The sequence below is a fragment of the Enhydra lutris genome, unplaced genomic scaffold (genome assembly GCF_002288905.1).
Source record: "Enhydra lutris kenyoni isolate GAN:26980312 unplaced genomic scaffold, ASM228890v2 scaffoldscaffold38, whole genome shotgun sequence".
NCBI classification, from domain to species: domain Eukaryota; kingdom Metazoa; phylum Chordata; class Mammalia; order Carnivora; family Mustelidae; genus Enhydra; species Enhydra lutris.
The window spans coordinates 8280176-8304958 of record NW_019154122.1 but is presented as its reverse complement, the minus strand read 5'-3'; the positions used below and the strand labels follow the sequence as shown (position 1 = coordinate 8304958).

General features: G+C 55.2%; 1 protein-coding gene across 1 annotated transcript; it reads right to left on the bottom strand.

Annotated features, from left to right (window-relative positions):
- Positions 1-10985: 10985 nt before the first annotated feature.
- LOC111154721 (REM2 and RAB like small GTPase 1) lies at positions 10986-16280 on the bottom strand. Its single transcript, XM_022514588.1, has 5 exons — positions 16160-16280; positions 15013-15165; positions 14362-14486; positions 13977-14113; positions 10986-13747 (listed from the first exon to the last, which is right to left on the bottom strand). The coding sequence occupies exons 1-5, from the start codon at positions 16269-16271 to the stop codon at positions 13498-13500; spliced, it is 777 nt and encodes a 258-aa protein (XP_022370296.1). The 5' UTR covers positions 16272-16280; the 3' UTR covers positions 10986-13497.
- Positions 16281-24783: the final 8503 nt, after the last annotated feature.

The window sequence follows — 24783 nt, the reverse complement described above, 5'->3', positions numbered from 1 at the left end:
ATGGCCAGAGAAGGACAGTAGGGACCAAGGAGGGCCCCATCCGGTGGACACTGCTAATCACACAGACAATGGACCCAATTGGCAAGGCTGGCAGAGAGGGTCTCTGGATACTACTGTGGTTCAGGGAGAACACCTCTCGCTTCCTATGCCCAGGATTTCCCTGCCCCCTCCCTGGTCCCCCTTGCCCCAGTGCCCAGAGGAATAGGGCCCTGCCATGGCCCCTGTGCCCCTTCAGGGATAAAGCCGAGTGGAAGGTCATGGCTGGAAGGGGGATCCAAGCCAAACAGGCTGTGGAGCCTCAGGAGGCCATAAGTGGGTGGGAGCCCGGATCGGAGGCCAGGCGGGCAGCACAAAGGACTCACTCTGGGAACACTGGCGGGAGGAGGATGGGACTGCTGGCAGCAGGGTGGGGCCCTACCTCAGCCAGGGAGCTCTGTCCAGCCTCCGACACGGTCCAGGGCTCCAGACCACCTGGGGGCTCTGGGGTTGCAGCTGGGTCCTCAGGGGGCGATGTCAGCATGGCCCCTGAGCCGGGCAGTGCACGATCCTGGGTATTGTGTGGGGCGGGGAGGGGGGGAGGCGAAGGCGGAGGGACCCTCGCAGGCAGGCGGGCGGCTGTCTCAACGTGCCTGCTCCCCGCCCCCCTTCCCCAGAACCGGTTTGGCCAGTCTGGGGTACAAGAGGGGGGCTGGAACAATGGGAGTCCTATGCCCAGGAGAGGTTCTGAAGGACCCCAGACCGATGTCCTAAAGATGGGGGAAGCACTGCTTTACTGCCCAAGAAACAGTTCACCCCTCTTCTGAAGCTGCTCCAATGTAAGACATGCTGGGGGAGGAGTGGCTTCACAGAGAAACTTCCAAGCCTTGGACTCCTCAGGGACCCTGAGAACTCTGCAGTTTGCTGACCCTCTCTGAGCTGGCTACAACACCCATAAAATAGGAACACTCGTTTCCATGGTGGAGAGATGGAAATCACGAAAGTTGGTGATGTGATGCATCGAGGACCGGCCCGACCAACCCTTTCGGCATCACTGCTCTCATGAATGACCCGTCCTCCCCTGCTGCCTGGAATGACCCACCTTGCCATTTCCAATGGCCTCCTCCTCCAGGAAGCCTTCTGGGTCTCTAGTCCACACCGAATGAGCCCTCAATAAACCAACAGCCCAAGCAGAACCAGCCTCCAGTAAGGAGACTAGAGCAACCATGCAATCATCCCAAGCCCATGAAAGGGAAAGCCGTTCTTTTCCTAATACTACCTGCCACTTATTTAAGCGCTCCATAATGGCCAGACACTCAGTGTTAATACCAATATGTACACAAATACCAATACTCATGTTGTGAATAAATTATTGTACACTATGTGCCAGGCACTGTTCTGAGCACTTCACATCTGTTTACAGGTTTTCCCCACTACCCCAAAGTAGAGCCTTCCTACAAAAGCTTTCCTAAGCCAAAAATGGCACAAAACAAAGAAGCAGTTACCATTAATGTATATGGAAAAATGTTTTTTAGCATTTCCATACCCCCAAAATAACCTCTCTTAGACTTTTCTGATACTTGAGGACACATCTTCCTAACAGATGGCAAAATAAATCGAGATAAAGGACAGATGCTCCCGGACACAGTTCAAAGGTCCAGTAGTTTGATACTGAGATGCCTAGTGCGGGGTGGGGAAGAGCTTGGTGGGGCAGGCTCTCCGCTCAGGGTGTTTGCTGCCTCTATAATGGATCTTTGCAAAACAAATGTTGAATGCTATTTCCCCCTTTTTCCGCAATAGCAAACATTTTCTCTGTATTTCTTCTGGTTAGTGAAAACAGGTACTAATAGAGGTCTTTGGGGGAAGCCAAGTGGTTGTAACACAAACTTTTGAAAAGCAGGGTATATTGTATTCATTTACTCTTGGCCAGGACCCTGTTATTGTTCCCACTTACCAGATGAGGACAAGTACATGTTAAATCTGGGGGATTATCCCATTCAATCTCTCATCAGCTCTATGATGTCTCTATTTTATAGATAAGAAAATAAGGCCCAAAGGATTAAATCACTTGCTCAAGTTCATACAGCTAATAGGTGTCAGAACTAATACTCAAGCCAAGGTCTTTGACTCAACAACCAACCTCTGTCCTTAGCCACAGCCCCGGACCACGTGACCAGGCTTTTGGGAAGATCTGGTGAAAAGTGTGTAAACGTCCATTGGGAGGTGTCTTGGCTCCCCTGACTAAACCCTTTTACTATTACTCATACACTGCAGGCCTCCTTGAGCATATGGGGCAGGTGTCCAGGGCCCAGATCCCAAGGTACTCTCTCCCACCAACTGGTGACCATTCAGTACTGAGTGATTAGGGTCCCTCCCCTCCCTCGGTCTCTAGAGCATGCAGACATAATGAAGAGACACTGCACAGTGTATGTGTGTAAACCAAGTGTCCGCGGAGAGATGGCACCCTGGGGGGCAGAGAGGTTTGTTGCCAGCACTGCACGTAGAAAAGGAGACTGCGACAGGGAGAGGGAGGCAACGCGGGACTAGCGGTCTTCAGAGAGCTTTAATCCTCGCAGCCCAGTTCAGAGGCCGACCTTGGGGCCGCTGGCCAAGGTACTGCCCAGACCCCCTGCCAGAGGCAGAGAACCCCCCAAAGGAAAGGAAGCATCTGCAGAGCCTAGGATTCTTGAAAGACAGCTCCGCCTCACTCGCCCCTAGTCCCGGGCTCTGGGGACAGTGCCTCTGCTGCAAAGGACAGAAAGCATGGCTTGGTCAGGCTAAGTAAATTGGCCCTGGAGAGCAGAGGGGACTCCAGAGGGGATGCGGTCATAGAAGGGGCGGGAAGTGGGCGGAGTTTGGAGAAGGGCGGGACCACGCAGGAAGGAGAAGGAAGCCGGCCAATTCTCTCCTACGGAGAGGCCAAACCAGAGGGCGTGGCAAGAGAGGGCTGAGCTAAGGCCTGGAGGCGGGCCGAGGGGCGTGGTCAGGGAGGGGCCAGGATCGTTCAGCCGCGCTGACCGGAGGCAGCACCTCCCGGTTGTCCGCAGGCTCCTGCACGACCAGATAGTGCTCGCGCTTTATTTTGGTCACCAGGCGGCTAGAACGTCGGGCACGAGCCAGACGAGGAGGCGCACGAAGAACACCACGTGCTGGGGGCATGGGGGAGCCAAAGAGACAATGAGTCCCTTAGTTACCTTAATTTATCGACGCTTACTGAATGCTAGGCACTGTTCTGAGGTTTCCCGGGTATTAATTCACTTAATTCTCACAACACTAGGAGGTGAGGACAGTTACTACTCCTGTTTTACAGGTGAAGAGACTGAAGCATAAAGCGGTTGTCATTTGCCCAAAGACACAGGCATAATTCAAAACCTGTAACACTAGGGACCCTGGTAGAGGAAGAGCTGGAAAAAGGATCCTAAGCAAAGCCAGAGGGAGCATGCCTCCTCTCCTTCCTCCAGGTCGTTGCCTAAAGAGAACAGTGGTAGTGGTAGTGCTGTTTATTGAGCACGTACACTGTGCTGGACACTGTGCAAGGGCTTGGCACCGAATCTTCATAACGACCCTATGAAGTAGATACTACCCCATATCATACCTGCCGTTTACATCTGGGCGGCGGCAACGCTTGAACTTGAACCCCAGTGTGTCCCACACACAAATAGCTGAGCCTACCTCGAAGGCGACGATGAAGCCCAGACGCAGGGCCAGCAGTTTCCAGTAGAAGAGGGTGAGGTTCCCCTGTGGGTCGCAAAAGGCCGCGCACCTGAGCTGAGGAGGGCGCGGGGTCCCGCGAGTCTCTCCTGCCCCTCCGGGCCTTGGTGCCTGGCCCCGCCCCTTCAGCTATACCCTCCACCCCCACCCCCCCGCCCCCGCCCCCAGCTCTGCCCAGGAGTCCGCTGCGCAGACTCAGCTTTCTGTCCTCCCAGTCAGGCCCCGCCTCACCCCTCCCACCCACGGACTCACCGCTCTGCCTCCAGATTCAGCACCCCGGCCCCCCAGCCAGGCCCCGTGCGTCCCCAGGCTCACGGCTCCACCCCTCCCAGACAGGCCCAGAGCCCCTCCTTGAGGCTCCCACTTGGAGGGCGTGAGGTCCTCCTGGACAAGGTAGACTGGAGGTGCGGGCGCAGTTGTGCAGTTGACGAAGCTGCACAGAAGGCTGTGGTGTTCCTACTGGCGCAGGAGATGCATTAGGTCCGCGGTGAAGGCGAGGAGGAAAGCCTGTAGGGCCAGAGGGACTCCAAGGCCCAATTCCCCAGCTACCCTGGGTCCAAACCCATTCCCGTGGGCAGGATGAGCCTGCGCCCAGAATCCTGGAACTCTACCTCTTACTTCCCTACCTCTGACCCTGGAATTCAGCCCCCATTTCCCCATTCCTAAGCCACCTTTCCCGGACTCTGATCTCTATATCCCCCTCTGACCCTGTATGCCCCTCCTTTGCCCCATGCTCACATTCACAATGAAAGTGAGCCATGGCTTCAAGCAGAGGCAGCTAGATGCCAGTGCCCTGTACCCGCTCAGCCTCTGGTCTCCAAGACTCGCACGGGAACTTGTGGGTCCATTTGGCTCTCCAACCGGTTGTTGTTGAGCAAAGCAAGCAGGGGTGCCAGAGCAAGGGCCCAAAGCCCCCTCACCACGACAAGGATGGCTGCAGAGCTGGTGAGTAGGTCAGGAAGGCAGGAGCAATGTGGGAGGGAAGTGGGACTCCTTCAAAAGCCTGTCACTGGGATCTGGGCCATCTGTGGGCCCAGAGTAGCCAACTCTGGACATGCACACTCGTGTTCGGAGACGCAACAGGTGTGCCTCCTGGGGCCCAAGAGACTGGGTGTTACAACCCCGGGTGGGAGGAGCCCCCATCTTTTTCTGCCTGTGCAGAGAGTTCTGGAAATACAGGAACGAGGTCCAAGTCATTTTTGTCTCTGCAGGGCCTTTCCCGCCCAGGTTCTGGCTAAACACTGTGGATGGATGCATGCATAGATGAAAGGTACATGTGAACAACAGTGGATGCACTTGTGGGAGAGGGCTGGATAGGCTGATGGCTGGGTGGACAGGAGAGGGACAGATGGATGGGTAAACCGGATAGGAAACAATTGGCAGATCTCCATGAGTGGGTGCACAAGTGGGTGAGCAGAAGGGCAGACGGGTGGACAGACAGATGGATGACTGTGGATGAGCAGATGAGGGATGGCTGACCGGCATGAGGATGGATGGACAGATAATGGATAATGCACTAGTTCATTCAATAACTGTGAACTGACTGCGGCATCTGGCTGGCTCAGATGACTGAGCGTCCAACTCTTGGTTTTGGTTCGGGTCATGATCTCGGGGCCATGAGATCAAGCCCCGTATCAGGCTCTGGACTCAGTGCAGAGTCTGTGTGAGATTCTCTCTCTCCGTCTGCTCCCCCCAAAATAAATAATCTTTAAAAGAATAACTATTAACTGACCGCATACGGTTCTGCAATAGATACTGGATATGATGTGGTGAACAACCTGGGCACGACCTGGGCCCTGATGGAACCACAGTCTAGTTGGGGAGACAGACCTCAAATGAACAAGCACAAATATGTAATTGTGAACAAGTCCGATGAAGGACTGATCTAAGTAAGGAGTTGTGGGGGGTGGTGGGCAGCCTCCCACGGTGGTGGCGGTAATGGCAGGGAAGATCAGTCTTTCTTCCCAGAAAGGCAGGGCCATTCTTTATGGTGCATGAGCTGTATACCACCGTATTCTAGAGGGCACCATTCACATTGATTTTGCTACCTCTGTGTCCCTGACTGCTTTCTCGGTCCTCCCACATCTGTTTAAACTCATGCAGCCCATAGGGCATAATATAACCCCCTAGAAGACGTTGAATGAGGGCAATGCATGATGTGATTTGTGTTTTCAAAAGGTCACCCTGACCCTGAAAATGAATTAAGTAGGGCAAACATGGAAGCAGGGAGATCTTGGGAAGGCTACCACAGTGGTCCAGGTGAAGCAGTGTGGCTGGGACAGGGGGTGGGGATGGGGGAAGGGAGCAGTGGTGGAGATGGGGACAAGCAAAGAGATTCAGGATCAATGATGGGGTGTTTGGTGGGTGGCTGGCTGGATGGGTGAATGGAATGCTTCTCCCCTTCCTCCCTGTTCCAGAGTTTCTCTTTGAGACCCTAAATATGCCCAGTGTTTAATCTCACCAAACCTGGTATCATCCTGATATCAGGGGAGGGTGGTAGAGTAACCCAGGAGGTATGGGAAGGAGCCAGATTTGGAACCTGGAATGATGGTCTCCGGTCTGGGCTCTTCCCAGCATGCCTTGTGGTCTCTGAGAATCCTGGGAAGTGGAGTTCTGGACCTGGCAGGCTGCGCTGCGCATCACTTCCTCTTCCTGGAAGCCACTGAGGTCCTGGTGGTGGGCCAAGGGGGTGCTCTTGCACTTCCAGTGCTGCAGGAAGGCTGTGGCTCAGAAGGGCTCGGAAGGACATGAAGATGCTGAAGAACACAGTTACCAGATAGAGAAGCAGCCCAGCTGTAAGGGAGGGAGAGAGGACACACTGCAGGACCAGCACTGCCTTCCCTGCAGCCAGGCCCAGCTGTCCCAAACCCTGTCCATTCCCTTACTCTTGTCCCTGTCTCACCTGGCCATGGGGCAGATCTTGGAAATATTCCACGTGGCACAGGTGTTGCAGAATGGGCACATAAGGAAGGCACCCTCATGGCCCAGATCTCTTCCCTGTGAGCTAAAGCTGCCCATCCTGGGAAGGGCTATTCTCAACCAGCCGGCTGATCTGGCCCACCCAGCCCATCCTCCTGCCCCCAGCTCTAGCCACTCATGGTGTGTTGGTACCCATGGTAATAAGGCCAGAGACAAAGACCAAGGTGCCCACAAGGGCAGCAGACAGGCTGTGCAAAAGCCTGAAGAGGTGACAAAGTCCGTGAGCCATCATCACTGGTACTTGACCTCAGCTCCCAGCCCCCACCCCCCAGTGCCCGACTCACCTAGCCAAAGTAGATGGCCACCGTGTCCCCAAAGTATTCTCATATGAGGTGCAAGGGTTGGTGCCTGTGCCAGCATCTCCAGCAGGCCCAAGATGAGTGCAGCAATTGGTGAGGGTTGGGGTGTGCCCCAGGCACCTGATACCCGGGCAGTTCAAAGGGGTCCTAGGCAGATGAACGGAGGGAGGGCTGCAGGGAGGTCCCAGAATTCCCTCCTGATGCCCCAGCAGCAGAAGAGGGCTGAGCTCGTGTCTTCTCTCCTTCACGCAGTGGGAAGCCTGTAGTGCAGACTCCCTCTGCCAGCAGACAGGCTATGGCTTTCTGCTCCCCATTGACTGCCACCTGCCTGAGAGGATCCTGACATCAGCTTCCTCCCCTTAAGGTCCCAGCTCCACCCTCCCCACGCAGCTGTCTTGCCATTCGTGTCTCTGTGTGTTGGAGAAGTACGAGTCGTGGGACTCACTGCCTAGGAATCGGTGAGCAGAGCAGGGGTCAGACCTAACACAGTGGGATTGCAGGGTCTAATTTCTAGGCTGGGGGGCAGAGGGTGGAGACGTACCAGTTGCTAAAGCCAGAGAGCCCATCTACCCACGGAGCTCAGCCTGGGCTGGTGTGTTCCAGCCAGATGGACAGCTGAGGGGGACTGAAGAGGTGGGAATCAGGCATCGGGAGCCGCTAGAACACAGACTGGCTGAAGACGCAGAGTGAGGGAGGCGGGAGTTGCTTTTCTGAAGAACTTGGGAGCCAAGTGCCCCGCCCCTCCGCGGAAGGCCCCGCCCCCTCACGTAGCTTGCAGGGAGTTGCAGGCTGGGAGCGCTGGATTGTCCAGCGGCTTGGCGGCGCGTAGCTGCAGAGAGTTATATAGGCAGGCGCCCGAGTCGCAGCGGTTCTTCCGAGCGGTCCGAGGCCAGGTTGGATCGGGCCTGGGGGACAAGAGCAGAGTCACCCGCTCCTGGCGACACTCCACACCCGGGCCGACCCCTCCCGGGCCCACTACTCAGTCTCAGTTTCTCTGCGTGGAACCAGAGCAGCACCCGGGCTGCGCTCAGCTTGGCGAAGTGCACGGCCTGGGCGCGGCACTGGGCGGGACCGTGCGCCTGGGGGCCAGGGTTCCCGGTGGGCCAGAGCCCCGAGCCCCTTACCTTGGGACCCCGGCTGGGGCTGACAGATCCCGTTGTGCGCGAGGGTCCTTTCCGCCTTCAAAAGCACTTTGACGCGCCTTTTCTCGTTTGAAATTCAAACGAGGAGGGAACTAGCGCCCCCGTTTTATAAACATGGATACACGCTGAGCGGGCCGGCGTCCTAGAGCAGTGGCTGCTGTTTCCCAAGTATTGGGCATCTCCAGTGTGTCAGGCTGAGCGCTGTGCACACTTCGCCCACTTAAGCATCAGCCCCTCTGAGGGGCTGACACGACAATAAAGTCCATTTTACAGATGAGGTGGTGCAGTCGCTTGCGCAGGTCCCAGAGCTTTAAGGGAGCCCGCGCTCAGCTTCGGGTACCCAGCCGGCTCAGCCCGTCTCCATGGGTTCCACTGGAACGCACAGTGCGAGCGCCGTCGCGCGGGGGGAGAGGGCACAGCTGCTCATCCCGCAAGAGCACGAAGACTGCCCCATGGCAGGGAGGACAGTTAGGAAGGGTTCGCCTCATTTCTCTCCCGCAGGGGACTGGGTTTATCAGTCCCACTGAAGCCAGAATTAAAGGAAGTAGTTTGCGCTGCAGGAAGAGGGTTTGGGTTTGTTTCCAAGGGGGAACTACCCACTGCCCATTGCAAGCAACGGACCAGAGATGCCACAGGATTGCTCGCAGAGGGAGAGGGGATTTAAGAGAGGACCGTCCGTTGGCTACTCTGGCCTCGGGTGATGTGGGGCAAGAGTCCTGTCTGGCCCAAGTCTCACCGAGTTTGGCTTTCCCGTCGAGGAAAAGGTTGCCCCTGGATTCTGAGGCACAAATGCTGACGCAGGATGCGCAGAGACGGGCATGGTCCGGGTCCGTGTCCTCGGTGCCATTGCCATCCTGGGCGCAACAGGACGGAAGTGATGGGGAGAGGGGTCCCCTGCAACCTGCAGTTGCAGGTGCCAGGAGTGTCTCCATTCTCGGTCGGCCCAGCTGGGCTGCCCCTCCCTCTGCCCACCAGCTGCCCAGCCCATCCCTGGGGAGGATGCAGTGTGGCAGCCCCTCTGCCCCCTGCTGCTCTCAGCCCAGGAACGGCCACCACTACCATAAGAACAACGTGGAAGATCATAGCCAGCCTTTATTGTGCCCCTCAGGTGGTGCCTGGTGCAGCGCTGAACATTTACATACCATTTACTTACAACTCCCAGAAGCGGGTGTTGTTATCTTCATTTTACAGACAAACACGCAGGAATTTTAAAGTGAATGGTTCAAGGTCCTAGTTCTCCTTCACCTTCCTTCTGGAGCCCCTCTCCACCCTCAGCCTCAGTCAATCATCTTTGCTCTCCGGACCCACCCCTACATTCAGAATGGAGTAGAACACCAGCTTCTCCATCCCCACTGCCCCAGCCTCTGTGTCTGAGGTCACAGGGAGGGGAGAACCTCCACCCTCCCACCCTTCACTCCCCACCCCCAGTTTGGCCCTCTCTGGTCCACACAGCTCCAACTTGTCCAGGCCCCTGAGCCTCCTACCTCCATCTGGGCACTTCCTTACCCTCCCCAAGCCTTTGCCTGGCACATGGGGATCACAGCTGGCACCAGGCTGCCCAGGGAGCAAGATCCACCGCAAGACGGGAAACCCCCACCCCCACCCCGGACTCAGCCAGGTTCCTGCGTCCCCTTCCTTATGCTGGGGCCAGGTTCCTTGCCAGGGGTCCTCCCACTTGCCCAGTTGCCCAGGAGGCCAGCCAGATTTGGGTGGCAGAGGGAAGAATTTTTCAGTGACCATGGCATGGCCTGGGAAGGGAGGCAGGGGAGGGGGCGGGGGGGGGCGGAGAAAAAGGGAAGGAAAGTGAGGAAGGAGGTGACAGCACTGTATCTCCCCTCCTACGGGCAGCCCCAGGCTTCACAGCTGGAAAAGCTGGGAGGACCTGGAGTGGGCCAAGGAGGGGCTGGACCAGGAAGACAGCATTAGGAGATTGGAGGGGGGGATGGCTCAAGGGAGGGGCGTGCCTGGGGCTGAGAGCATCAGAGATGCTTCGTGGCTCTGCAACCCTGGGCAAATGCCTGTCCCTCTCTGGACATCAGCTTCCCTAAGTCTATTCGGGCTGTTATGAAAAAATACCATAGACTGGGTGGCTCATAAACAACAGAAATTCGCTTCTCGCAGCTCTGAAGGTAGGAAGTCCAAGATCAAGGCACCAGCAGGGGCCTTGAGGACCATCTTCCTGGTTTATAGCCTGCACTTTCTGCGTTTCATTGGGTAGAAGGGGCTACAGAGCTCTGCATGAGGCTCTGCCCTCAAGAGATAATCACCTCCCAAAGGAGGTGATTTGCATTGGAGATTCGGATTTCAAACTATAAATATGGGAGAGACACAGTCAGTCCGTGGCATTCCCCATCTGTAGGGAAGGGGGTGAGGACTCCTTGAGAGCCTGTTTGGGGAAGGAAGAGGGGGCTGGTCAGTCCTAACTCTGGGAAGATCGGCAGGCAGCGGGATGGGCCACAGCACAGCCCACCTGCACTCTCACCTCAGGAGATGGTCCCTCCTCCTCCAGGCTTCCCTCCGGAGCCCCAAAGTTCAGTGGCTCCAGGGCCCTGGGCAGCAAGCATGGCTACTCTTTTCCCAAAGGTCCCTCTAAATTAGGGCCCACCCCTGAACTGTTGTGGGGCACAGTCACTACCCCTTCCTCCCAGGGACCCTCAGGGCCCATGGAGGGGGTGGGGTGAGTGGAGAGGTATTCGCCTTTAAGCTGTTGTGATTTTTTTTTTAAAGATTTTATTTATTTATTTATTTGACAGAGAGAGCACAAGTAGGCAGAGAGGCAGGCAGAGAGAGAGGGAGAAGCAGGCTCCCCCCGAGCAGAGAGCCTGATTCGGGGCTTGATCCCAGGACCCTGAGACCATGACCTGAGCTGAAGGCAGAGGCTTAACTCACTGAGCCACCCAGGTGCCCCTGAGCTGTTGTGATCTAATGGTGGAATTTTTGGCACCAAAGCGGGAAGAAGGCAACTTCTTGGTGGCCTTGCGACACTTCACTGAAGTGGTCTCTCACTCTAAGCCCTGAGAGGGGGGCTTCATAGGGACCCCAGACCCTCTCCCTGGACAACACACACAGGACCTGCCACATAATCTGTGGTGTGCAGAGTTTCCGGATGGCAACAGCAGAGCATTAAACCAGGTGGGAAGGCCCCTCTGAGTGTGGGACCCTGTGGAATGCCCACGTGGCAGGCCCATGAAGCTGGCCTGAACCCACACAATGTGTCTACACACGCTTCTCGCTTTCCCTGTAACCTGCCCGGAGGACACACTGCAGGCCCAGCCACCGGCTATTACAATAATGGTTCGCAGTTCCTTCCTCCCTCAGGCTCCCAGTTCTGCACTACCGTGGAGCAGTAGGCCAACGTGTCACAAGGGCTGGGCTTGCAGGGGCTGACAGAGTGGTGCTGGGCTGCCAGTCCCACCACCCTCCCCACCTTGTCCTTACACAGGAAAACAGCAAAGGGAATTGTTCACCTCTTGGTTTGGGGTGAAGGAGTGTGATAGGGTGATTCTCTGACTGGAGCAGGGCTAACCAGGAGAAAACTGGCCTGCTGATGCAGAGCTGGTACCCTAGAAGGATGCAGAAGCTTCCTTTTTGGGGGAGATTCAAGCCCAGAGATAAGTGCTGGACGTGGGGCAGCTGGTGCTCACAACACAGGTACCAGTGCCTGGGAGGCGGGGTGTCACATTCAGGCCCAGAGGCCACCTTCTCTGGGTCCCACTCCCAAGCTTTTCTCTTGCCTGCTGGGGTAAGGTCTATTGGAGCTAAGTACAGAGAATGGGCTGAACTCACTGCCCGGAAGCAGAGCTGAAGCCTACCATGGGAGGGTCTATGGCACCTGCTGGGCCACTGTGAGGCATGGGCTCCTGCCCAGGAATATTCCTTCTCTGGGGTTTGGGATAAGCTTGGGTCTCAGCTCTGAACCAGAGTTGGGGGTAAGAAGGCACTAAAATCAGCCCTTTAGGTCCTGGAAGGGGTGATGAACCTATGGGTAGTGTCCAGGGTGGCAGACATGGTAGACACCAGGCAGGCAATCAGGGTGTCCAGGAGTGTTAGCCAGAGTGCAAGGATACAAACCTCCTGTGCATGTCAGCAGGGGGTGTGTAAATGTGTGGACGGCAGCATTTTAGAAGGAGTGCTAGGATGGGATCTTGCATGTTGATCCCATGTTGCATGTTGTACAGAGCTGCTGATGCTGCCTTTTCAAGAGGGGGTTCCAAGGGTCAGCTGGCTTTTGGGGTCACATATCTGGGCCCCCAGTCCCTTCCAGCTGGCTCAGACTCAGGCCAGGCCTCAGCCCACCATCGGGGGTGTCAGAACACATAAAGGCCCTCTTCATCAGCACCCACCCCCATACTTCAGCCTGCATTCACCGGTGTCTAGTAGATGGGGCAGATGTGAGACACAAGAATGGGCAAATTCACTCGTTTTCCTTCACCTGCCCTTGCTGGCTTTCCACAGGGCAGAGCTGCCCAACAGGGCAACTCACTCCCTGACCCCACCTGGTCCAGTCCCTGGCCCTGTATAGTGAATTTTCTGATTCTCTAGGTTGGTGGGGCCCCTGTTCTAAGCCTAGCTTGATACCTTCCTGATGGAGAAAGGTGCTACAGAGAGAGAGCTCACCTCCTGAACATGTTGGTGGACTACATTTCCCAGCATGCCCTGCCTCATGTAACCATGTGACTATGTGTTAGCCAATGGAAGGTGGGCAGAGGCCAGGTCCTTGGAGACCTAGATAATCTTCCATTTGCGCTCATTCCCAGTGGGCTGACTGGGGGTTGATGTCCCAGGCCAAAACAGGAAGCCATATGTTAAAGACCTCAGAGTCAGGGTCTCTACATGAGTTCAATGAGCAGAGCCCCTAGACCAACCTTTCACTTCCAACTGAGGTGAGACAGAGCAAGAAAAAAACTTCTATAGAGTTAAGCCACGGAGATTTCAGGATTTATCTGCTACAGCAGATGGCTGTAATGTAGGCTCTTGATTGAAGTCACTTGAGGTCCAGGCCCAGCTGGGACACCCCCTCTTCCCAGTCACCCTCTCTGGGTGCTGCAAAAAGGGGGAGGACGGCAGGCAGCTGGGGGAGAAGCTTGAGCCCTGGGGCCCTGCCCCTACAGTTCCTCAGCTTCCAGGGCCCAGACCCCCAGGTGAGAAGGAGAAGACCGGGGCACCCAGATGCCCTCAGACCACTGGCCCACAGAGCCTTGTGCCCCCATCTCACTGCCATGAATTCTGCAAGGAAGGTGCTACAGGGGCAGGAGGCTTCTTCTCAGGGCACCATCCTCCCGACAGGGCCCTCTGGCCAGTCCTCAGGATGAGATCAGACATTCCTGCCTCAGCCCTAGGACCTGGCTGCTGCCCTCTGCCTTGGGTCACGTGAGGGTTGGGAGTAGGGATCAGCTTGGGGTGTTCTCAGAGGTATTGGGGAGCACGCCAGCTGCCACCTGGTCCTGGTGCCACAGCTGTTCAGCCAAGCCATTGAGCACATGGGCAATGTCGGCTAGCCCGGCCCGCCCATCCAGAGTGCGTCCATCTGCCAGCCGCCGCCCCGACACACTCTTCACCCGCAGGAGTGGCAGTCCCCAAGCCTGCCGGAAGGCTGTGAGGTCCCGCTCAGGCACATCTGTGTGCATGTACTGGTCAAATCTGGAGGAGGGTCAAGGAGCCTGGCTGGGTACCTCTGCTTGCCATCTCATCACGCCCAGCCTTAGCCCTCCTCCCTGGGATGGTGGCGGGGGGCGCACGCCTGCTGCCTTTAAGATAAAGTCCATGGGACTAGATCCCACAGCTGGGCAGAGGCAGGGTTCCTGATCCCCTTGCTCCCTGCCTTGCCAAGTGTGGCCTCTGACTGTCCTAGGGGCTACCCAAAGGATACTTGGAGCCAATGACCATCCTGACAACACCAGGGGCCTCGCCTGCTACTCGGGCCAGCTGTCCAGGGAGGTCTTCAAAGGACGCACGGTCGGTGAAGGAGAAGAGGAAGAGGAAAGCATCTGTTTTCTCCTTGCAGGCCTGGGTATGGAGAGGCTGATGTGAGGCTTATAACCACAGGCCCTGAGAAGTCTCAGCTCACTTCCTCCCTCCGCAGGACCAGTCCCCACTGCCAGCTCAGAGCTCTCCCACCTGGGGCAGCACCCTCAGCCCATGCGCAGATCTGGCTCCTGCAGATCAGGCAGGCTGGGCTCAGACATTCAGATTCCGAAGCCCATCTCAGATAACCAGCTCCTCCCGGACCCTCCCAGGCCCACCTGCCTGCTCACCGACAGCATGTGATCGAACTTCTTGAGTGCAGACTCCCCACAGTCCCAGAACTCAAAGCGGAACATGACAACACGGTCGCTGGCCTGCAGCTTGGCTGGCCAAAATACCACAGTGGTCTGGATGCCTGGGGAGGGTCAGCCATTCAGCATGGGGAAGGCAGAGTGGAGAGGGTTAAGGGGACCAGGAAGGAATAGAAAGAAGACATGTCCCTGGTGGGTCACCAGCCTGAGAGGGAAGGCATAGTCACTGACCTGGGAGAATTCTCAGTCTGATGGGAGAAAACGCCTGCCTAGATAAGCCTCCAGTTTGCTGGAGAGGTGCAGCCTAGCCCTAGCCGCAACGAAGCAGTTTCACTTGTATGCACGGGAGACCCAAAGGTACTGGATACTGGATAATGTTGCAACCTGCTGGCCAATCAGCGTCCAGTGGGAGGAAACACGAAGGGAAGTGTAGTGCTCCCTGAGCACCTCTCTTGAGCCAGCTCAGTACTATCTCTAGTACTTTGGGGTTGGTACTATTACCTCTGCTGAACAGAGGAGCCAGAGGTAGGCTCAGAGAAGTGAAGTGACTTTCCAAGGTTGCAGAGTAAATGGTGGGACAAGGGCCAGTCCCTCCTCCATCCCAGGCAAGGCCTCCCTGGCTGGACTCACCAGTGGTCTCATGGTGTATGACGGGTACCTCTAGGCCAGCCAGCTTGGCCACCAGCGCTGTCTTGCCCACGCCACTCTTCCCAGACACAAAGATCTTGTAGCTGGCTGTGTCAATGGCCACGGGTGGGGGCAGCACTGGTCGCTCCAGCAGCCCTGGAACAAGAAGGGAGCCAGAGGGGGTCAAGAGGTCTGCGCCATCAGACCCAGCAACTCTAAGAGCTTTTCAGTGCCTTCCAGCCATGGTTTTCTATGCTCATTACAGATGCCTGGGACACAAGGGGGGGTCCCTGGATGAGCTCTGCTAAGAAGCTCACAGCTCACCTGTGCTCTATGAGCTGCATCAAGACCTACTCCAAATAATACCAAGTTACTTGTATTTGAAGTTGGATGCATTAGATTGTTTTTATTGATACTATTAACTCATGTTCTAGATTTCCCACATGTAAAGGCAAGGTTTTTCATAAGTTTTTCCTCAATGGAGAAATATTAGCAAAAATATTCTCAACTACTAAAAATAAACTCAGCACAATCAATAAATCAAGATCTTTATGAATGCTTTTAATTTGAAAAAAAAAAAAAGAATTATGATACATCCATAGGCTTGGGATCTGAAAGTCCTAAGTTGTGGGCTGCCCTCTCATTTTCTGGCCAGAGCTGAGCCCCCACAGCGGATGCCAGGCCCCTCTGCTGATGTCAGCCCAACCCTGGGTGAGTTGGCTCATCCTGGGAAACATGAATGTCTTGTCTTAGAGATAGCAGGTTGTAGAAGAGGCATGCCTCTGATTACTAGGCTGGATCTTGGAGAAGTCTGTAAGGTGTACTGCTGGGGGTAATTGGGAGTCTGTTGTGTAAGGTGCCCAGCAGAGGGCCTGGCACAGGGTGAGAACTCAATCAACAGCCTCTCTGGTGACAATGGTTCTTGGCAGTGTTTCGGCTGTTTCCATGTCCCTGGCTCTGATGATGGAATTAGCTCTAAGGTGATTCGGGGATGGGGGCCCCAGGGATAGGGCTTCCAGGGGTCTCCAAGGTTGAAGAGTGCAGCAAAGCAGGCCCTCACTGCCCTACTTCTTTGCTCTCCCCAGGGAACAACAGGTGACACTTCTCACCAGGGAGTGACAGGCGACAAGCCTGGGGGTCAGGCACTTACCAAACACCCGTCTGCGGTTCTTGCGTAAGATGCAAGCCAGGTACTCCTTGCCCTCAGCACTCTCGTGCCAGTCTGGAACAATCACCGAGCCCGGGGCAGGTGGTCTGGCCATGGCTGGGTGACCCGAGGGGTAGAGAGATGGCAGAATGCTGAGTAGGAGATGGGAGATGGTAACTGTCCTAAGCTGGACCTGTGATCCCACTCAACCTGCTCTCTGACTCTCCTCCTTGGGGTGGGGGATCAGTTATGGCACCCCACCCTTATCCCCATTAACGCTATTGGAACCCGGGCTTCCTTTCACGGTCCTGGGGAGTTACGCAATCCCCCTCTCCCTCTTATTACCCAGATGGTGCAATCCCATAGTTACTTCCCCATATTGCTCCCTGGGGGATACTCATCCCATTAATTGCCGGGGGTGGGGGTGGGGCATTTACACAGCCCTCCCCTCCCTTGTCATCTCCGGGCGGGGTTGTTACATGGCCCTGCTTCTTCTCTGCCTTGATCCCGACTACCTGGGCCACCCAGCCCTCACCATCAGCGGGTCCCGTCGGCGAACGGGCCAGTGAAGAGCTGGTCCCTTTAAAAGCCCAGCCCGCGCCCCTACCGCCTAGCCCGCTCCGGTACCTTCCGCCCGGCTCGCATCCGGCGTCGGAGCCCGCCGCCCGCCCAGTCGCCGGTGTTTGAGGCGCATGTGCGGACGCTGTTGTCAGGGAGACGCCGGGGGCGGGGCTGGCCCCCACTTTAAAGTCCGCCGCTACCACCCGGCGGCGACACCCAGGACAGAGCCTTCCTCTCTCGGCCCGTGGGTCTTCTTCATTGTTCAGTCCGATCCCCCAGGCATTCCTCCAAAAACTGATCAACTCCCCTGTCTCCAGGAGCCTTCCCTGCCTCTCAGTACCTCAATCTCCCTTCAATAAAGTGGAGGCAGGGGGCTCCTGGGTGGCTCATTGGGTTAAAGCCTCAGCCTTCGGCTCAGGTCATGATCCCAGGGTCCTGGGATGGAGCCCGGCGTCGGACTCTCTGCTCAGCCGGGAGCCTGCTTCTCCCTCTCTCTCTGTCTGCTTCTCTGCCTACTTGTGATCCATCTTTCAAATAAATTAAAATCTTTGGGGCTCCCGGGTGGCTCAGTGGGTTAAGCCTCTGCCTTCGGCTCAGGTCATGATCTCAGGGTCCTAAGATCAAGCCCCGCATTGGGCTCTCTGCTCAGCAGGGAGCCTGCTTCCCCCCCACCCCACCCCTCTGCCTGGCTCTCTGCCTACTTGTGATCTCTCTCTCTCTGTGTCAAATAAATAAATAAAAGCTAAAAAAAAAAAAAAAAAGTGGAGGCAAAATACTATTGCCTCCTAAGGTGTTTTGTTTACAACAGCGCTTGGCCCATAGCAGTGCTCGGTAAGTTATTCTTGCTGTTACTATCGCTCTGTTAATTCTGCTCGCAGGACCTAAATGATGAGTTAAACACCCCTGGCTTCACAAGTGGGGAACCAGAAGCTCAGAGCGTGAGGGACTTGCTCAAGGTCTTAAAAATGAGTCAGAGGCCCACAGGATTATGCTGGCCGGTCATTCATTTATTGATTGATTCATCCCATTCATTCAGCAAATACTTACTGAGCACCTACTACGCGTCCGTGCACCCCGCCCCCTGGCGCTGGCAATACAGAGACTACCAATACCTGCTCCCCTCCTGGAGCTGATATTTCAGCACTGACGCCTACAGCCCCTCTCCACTGTTCCAACAACAGGCACCGGCCTCTTTCCAGAAGGTGGGCGCTCAGGAAATGCCCGCTAGTGGGACTGGGTGTGGGTGGGTCCTTCCTCATAGATTGTCTGTCATGCTTGATTTTCACCAGTACCTTCTTGCAGGGCCTTCACATTGGGTAAATCCCTGTTTTGTAAGGAATAATCTATAAGTTAACTTTTATTGAAGGCTAACTAGGTGCCAGACAGTGGGTACTTTATAGGGGCGACCACATTTAATTTCATAAACAAGCCTGTGGAGGAAATATTATCCTTCTTTTACAGATGAGGAAGCTCTCAGAGACAACCTGGTTATCTGAGGTCACATCATACAGATGGTCAGTGGGAAAACTAGACTTGGAGCCCAAGTAAGTCTTCTAAGTCTAGAAAACTAGACTCTGAACATCTGTCCTGCCAGACTGGGTCTCGCGTTTTGTACCCTCTGCCCCCAGCCTCTAGGAGGGCTCTTCTTGGTAATGCTGAAAGCGGCCAGAGGGCCATGAACCCACAAATCACTGTGGCTCCTTATGTCCAAGAGAATAGAGGGGATGTGGCCATGTGAGACAGGGCGCTTGCTCTCAGCTTGCTTCCACAACAGCCAGGCAGAAACACAACAACTGAACACCAGTTCTTATGGGATTCTGCAGCTCGAAACTCTTGCCCACATTCCCAGGTTGCTCAGCTCCCTTTCCTGCAGGTCTTACTGCATCTTCCCAGAGTCAGGACTGGTCACAGTGTGTGGAGCATTCTCCCTCCGTGGCAGGGCTCAGATCTCACTTATCTGAGTTTCCAGACTTCACATTTAGCCCTGCTCTGTCTTGGCTCTTGGAGGGCTCAGAGACGGTGTAAGGAAACAAAGCAACTTGGCAGAATGAGCTTGCCGGTTCACCTGGAGGCCGAAGGCGAAGTCCTCTTGGACAGAGAGGGAGGGTGGTGATCAGAGGAGCTAGTGGCCAAAGGTTCTTAGGGGAATGAGCCTTCACTGCCCTCAGGAGCCCCAGAAAGGACACTTCAGTGAGCAACAGGAGCCTGTTCCAAACATGGATTCTTGGGGTCCATCCTCCAGAGATTCTGCTTTGGGGGCCGGATGGGTCTGTGAGCTTGCACACTTAACAAGAGCCCTGGGCAGTTCACAAGGTGGGTTCTGAAGCAGTCTGAGGGGGCTGCCGTAACAGAACACCACAGACTGGGTGGCTTCAACAACAGAAATCTATTTTCTCACAGTCCTGGCAGCTGGAAGTCCAAACTCAAGGTGCCAGCAGGGCTGGTCTCTGATGAGGCCTTTCTTCCTGGCTTGCAGGCAGCGGCTGCCTCCTCTGTGCACACACGCTCTTGGTGTGTCTTCGTCTTATAAAGACACCAGTATTCCTGGATCAGGGCCCCACCCTGATTACCTCTTTAACCTTTATTACCTCCTTTAAGGCCTATCTCCCAGGAAGTCACATTGGTGGTTAGGGCTTTACCATATGGATTTGGGTGGGGGGTCCACAGCAGGGCCACAGATCTCACGTAAACACTGCTGCTGGCAACCGGAAGCCAGTCGAGGGTTAGAGCTGGGAGTGAGGTGGTCAGAATTTCATTTCAAGAGGATGCTTGTGGACCATTCCGGTCTGGTGAGTTCCGCTTTCCTGTGCCCACTCTGACCATTAAGTTGAGGGTCCCCCGAGCAAGATGCTTTTCCTCTTAAGGCCTAAGGTGAAGCAGGTTGGCCATTTATCTAAAGGCCCTTCTGATTTAAAACTTCCCGATTAATCCATTCATTTCTTCATGGTTTGGTCTCTCTCCATCCCCCAAGTTGATCGAGCACCTTCTGGACAAGGCCCCATAAGGCCTGGAGAGGACTTATCAAAGCAGGGAGGGACAGTCACCTGCCTGAAATAGATGGCCCAGGGGGGCAAACACACAGGACTTCGGGGGCAGGGGGGGATGGGACGCCCAGGGAGGGTAAGTGGTGAAGGGACAGTGGGATTATGTTTCTCTCTCTTCTCTGCCTGGACACTGCAGCGGTGTCCTGCAGGGTTTCCCAGCTTGCCTTCTGGAATACCACAGAGGCACAAGAGCAGTCTTTAAGCAGTGTAAATCCGGCAATGTCACACCCATGCTTACAGTTTTCCAGTAGTTTTCACTGCACTCAGAATAAATCCAAACCTCGTGCCTTCAAGGCCTTCTGTGACTGGCCCCTCGTGCTTTCAACGGTCACCCTCTTCCCCTTGCCTACTGCACTCCAGCGAGCCCGGCCTTCTGTTCCCACACAGTGCCCGGCACAGCGCTCTCTACATCGTGTCCCCTCTAACCTCCTATGCGTGGGCTGCTCCACCTGCGTGGAGCCCTGCCTCCTCCCCCACTCACGGACAAGCCCTTCCTCCCTCGGCTCACTCCTTCACATCATCCTGTTCGTGATTCTGAAATTTTACTTTTTTTTTTTTTTTTAAGATTTTTTTAAGTAATCTCTCCACCCAACATGGGGTTCGACCTCATGACCCTCAGAGTAAGAATCGCATGATCTACCAGCTGAGCCAGCCAGGCGCCCCTTGATTCTGAAATGTTAAATTTATTGTCGGTCTCTCTTGCCAGAACGTAAGCTCCATGAGCATAAGGGCCTTTTTGTTCTGTTCCATCCCCATATCACCTCCACCTGCAGTAACGAAGTGCCACAGACTGTGGCTTACACAGCACAAACGTGTCTTCTCACTTCTGGAGGTTGGCAATGATAGACAAGGAGTTGGTAGGGGTGGGAGGGAAGGATCTCCTCCAGGCCTCTCTCTCCGGCTTGTGGGTGACCAGGCTCTCCGCAGGTCCTCACACTGCCTTCCCTCTGCGTAAATCTTACTCCAAATTTGCTCTTCTTAAAAGGACACGAACCAGGGCGCCTGGGTGGCTCAGTGGGTTAAGCCACTGCCTTCGGCTCAGGTCATGATCTCAGGGTCCTGGGATCAAGTCCCACATCGGGCTCTCTGCTCAGCAGGGAGCCTGCTTCCCTCTCTCTCTCTCTGCCTGCCTCTCTGTCTACTTGTGATCTCTGTCTGTCAAATAAACAAATAAAATCTTTAAAAAAAAAAAAAAGGACATGAACCATACTGGATCAGAGCCCACCCTGATGGCCTGGTTTTAACTTAATCACCTCAGTAAAGACCCTACCTATCTCCAAATATGATTACAGTCCGAGGTACTAGGGGTTAGGACTTCAGCATAAGGATTTGGCGGGGTGGGGAGGGGCAGAAGGACACAATTCGGCCCATAATAATATCTACCAGCTGGAGTATGTCTGACCCAGTAAAAGCTCAATAGAAATGTGTTGGCTGACTGGCTGACGGGCTGTGGCTGCAGCTTGGGGAGTGGCCTGAAGAGGGTGCACCGGGAAGGAGGACCAGTTAGGAAGCTGGGCGAACATCCCAGGCCCGAGGGGATGCAGACGGGTACTTGTCAAGTGTGGACAAACACACCTTGTGGCAGGCCAGACGCTGGGAAGACCACTGGGAAGTAGATACGGACCCTGCCCTTGTGGATCCCACACTGGTGGGGACTGCGATCAAATAACCAGGCAACTGCACTTAGAAACAGGACAGCAGGGTAGAGAGAAAGGGCACACTGGAAATGTCTAGATCCTGTTTAAATATAAAATTTGGGGCTGAGCTGCCAAATTATCCCCAGAGAGTTCTTCTGAGCCTGGAATATGCGAGGCCTGCTTGGCAGCAAGGCTGGTGTCCCTGACCCGGAAAGCCTCATGTATCACTTCCCTGCTTACAACCCTCTAATGGCCACCCACTGCACCTAGAGTCATGGCCACCTCTCCCTTCCCATGGCCTAAAGGGCCACCTGCACCCTCTGCCTTCACTCACATACTCCAGACATGCTGGCCTTTCCTCTGCTCCTTGAACTTGTCAAGTTCATGCCTGCCTCAGGGCCTTTGCTGCTGCTGTTCTCTCTGCCCCGCTGCTCTTATACTCGGGTCTCAGCTAAAATGTCACCTCCTTGGAGAGGCCTTCTCTGGTGAGCCCAAGCCGATCACATTTTGTCACATCCCAACTTTATAATCCTCACGGTCCTCATCTGGAATGGTCCTGCTCAGTTCTTTACCCATCTGTTCCTTCTCCCTCACCCCCCACTGAAATGTCAGCTCCACAGGAAGGGTCTGGCGCACAGCATTACATGCTTGCTTAAAGCAGGAGTGGGTGCTGGCCTCCTGCTCTCTTGATATAGTCAGCCACCAGCGGCTGAGTTTTCTCCCTATACATTTAACATCCTCTTGTGGTCGCCCCCACCTGGGTCCAGACCCCACGCCTGCCTGCCTCTCATCCCCCTCTCCAGCGCATTCTCCAGTTCTGCCCTGTGCACTCAGGTCACACTGACCTTCCTCAAGGTCCCAAGAAGGGCGGGTCACGCTCAGATTTCTGTGCCTCTGCAAAGGCAATTCTGTCTACTGGAACACCCTTCTCTTTTCTCCCTCTGGCACTGGCCATAGCGCCTCTCACCCTCGGTTCTTGGGATTCCCTAGCCCTTCATCTGATTTCTTTCCCTCTAACGGGAGCAAGTACAAGCCCTTACCTTCACTGAAAAAGAGCTTTGTTTCCTGACTTGATTTAATCTGTTTGCAGCTATTTTAATCCAATAATTTCCCAGTGAACTTAAATTCAGTTGACTTCTCATTCTCTACAGTTTCATCTCAATCTCCTCAAGGTTGTTTCTTTTTGTCTCCCCCTCCCCTGGCCCTGGGGCTCATTTTCAGTGTGTAGGATGGGTTACCCAAATGCCAGGGAAGCATGTGTGGGGAGGGGAGCACCCTCTCCTTGGACATCCTCTGTTCTGGACCCTGTGGGTCTCCTGCTCCAGGGAGAACTCTCTTTCATAATTCCGCCACGGCCCCATCTGTGCTGGCCTCTCCTCCCACTGTGGCTGGTCATAAGCTTCTTTCCCTGCTACATCTGAGGCAATAACCCCGGGTCATCAAATCCCTATGGGTCACTCTGCATTGCCCTCAGCCCTTCTGATATGCCAGGTCTCCCACAGGTCCTCTACACTTTACCTGGACCACAGTGAATGGGTCTTTCCCAGTGTGAGGCCTGGAGGACTGGAGGACTGCCAACATCCTGCATTACTGACTGCCCCAGCCCAGGCCTGGGATCCCCCAGACAGACGTTATTCTCATCTGCTCGCTGCCTCAGTTTAGCGATGTGAGGCTGGGGTGTGGAGAAACCCATCTCTTGGCTCTCTCTGGCTTCCGAACAGCTCTCCTGCCTGACTGGCTGTTGCGTGCAGACAGTTCTTTACCTTCTTTTTAGTGTCTTTTTAGTCTGTTACCTAGGACTGTCTTCAGCTTCTGAAGCTCAGGATTTGTCACCTTTGTTCAGCTCAGTGAAACACCTCCCTGGTTGGTGAGGAGGCTGTGGGCAACTCCAGGGGCAGGCCTCTTTTCAGCCATCTGTGTCCCAGCGCCTCGAGGGCCAGTCCACGCTCAGGGAAAGGTGTGCGGGGAATGACTGATCCCCAGGGCAGTGCTGGGCTCTCGTGCCCTTGCTGATGGATGGGCAGGAGCTTCCTTCTTCCTTCCAGGTTTCTGCCTGGTAAGGCCTGGCCCCCAGCCCTCTTTCTCTTTCCTACAGTGGGTGGGCAGACAGGTTCCCTGGTGGGGAAATGGCACACTCTGCCAGCCCTCTCAGGCATTTTCTTCTAACATCAGCTCAGCTTTGTGCGTGCTGACAGGGCCTGGGCCCAGAGCCCAGCCTGGTGGGGAAAACACTGGTTTTCCCACAGCTGGGGGCTGGGGCAGAGAGGGCAGGGAGCCAGCCTGGGGGTGATGCTCAGAAATGTGGCAGAGGCCAGGGATGGGATCCTACCCAGGCTTTACCAACAGAGAGAAGGGAGAATGGGCATTTTTCTCCTCCAGCCCATTCAGTTTCCCTCCGAAGTCGGCCTCTGAGAGAATGCCTAGGATGCAAAGCCTTTCACAGGGTGCCCCCAAGTGGTCTTCTGGGGAAGCGCACCCACTCCACAGATGAACAATTACTGCTGAATTGCTAACCTGTGAGGCTAGCAGCATCCACCCAGGTTAGTGATAAAACTGAGGCTCGGATGGGATCAAGAGACTCCTATGTGCCCTTTAGTTGTGGGATGACTTGTCTCAGCCCAAAGTGACAGTACCAGCTTTTGAACCAAGGTCTTTTCTGGTTTAAAGTCAGCCCACGTCCCTGTCCTGCAGCCTCTCTAGGAAGCCCCTTCTGAGTTGAAAGGGCATGGAGGGGTCTCTTGGTCCCATTTTTGATCTGACGCACACATCAGCTCTGTCATTCCCTCCCATGCAAGTTCCCAATCTCTGAGCACTTTCTGTAACGGTGGAAGCATGACCTCTCAGAGCATCTACAAGAGCTCTGGACTACTGTTGGCCGTGGTAGATCATAGTGGGGAGGGGACAGTTATGGCCACTGAGGGCAGAAGGCAGACCTGAGCTAGGTATGTTCCCCCATCTCTGGGAAGGTGGTAAGGCACAAAGAAGCAAGGGTGGACACCGGCCCCCTGTGGCAGCACTACAAGCAGACCAGCCTGCAAGATTCGGAGGTGATGCCTCCTGTCCTGCTGGATATGAGGGTGCTCAAAGGCTGGCCTTTCAGGGTTCCCCAGATGAGGGTGATGGGAGACAAAGCCATAGGCTGCAGGACTCGCTGAGGGTAGGGACATGGGCAAGGCCTCGGTCTCCTCGTCTGAGTCAGTGATTCCCGCACTGCTTACTCACAGAGCCAGTTAGAGAAGTAAAACCAAGTCCTGGGAAGGAGAAAGGGCAGCGTGGAGCTGCCCTTTCCCTGTAGGTGCTGTCATTTAGACCTAAACGTGCACAGGCCTCTGGCCCATCAATACCGAGGGGAGTGGCCCAGGAGTCTTGTGCTAGACCTGCATAG

Coding starts and splice junctions, on each gene's coding strand:
- LOC111154721 (XM_022514588.1), bottom strand. CDS start 16,271: ATGGCCAGACCACCTGCCCCGGGCTCGGTGATTGTTCCAGACTGGCAC. Junction 15,166..16,159: donor GAACCGCAGACGGGTGTTTG/GTAAGTGCCTGA, acceptor TTCTTGTTCCAG/GGCTGCTGGAGCGACCAGTG. Junction 13,748..13,976: donor AGGATGGTCATTGGCTCCAA/GTATCCTTTGGG, acceptor ACCCTCCTCCAG/ATTTGACCAGTACATGCACA.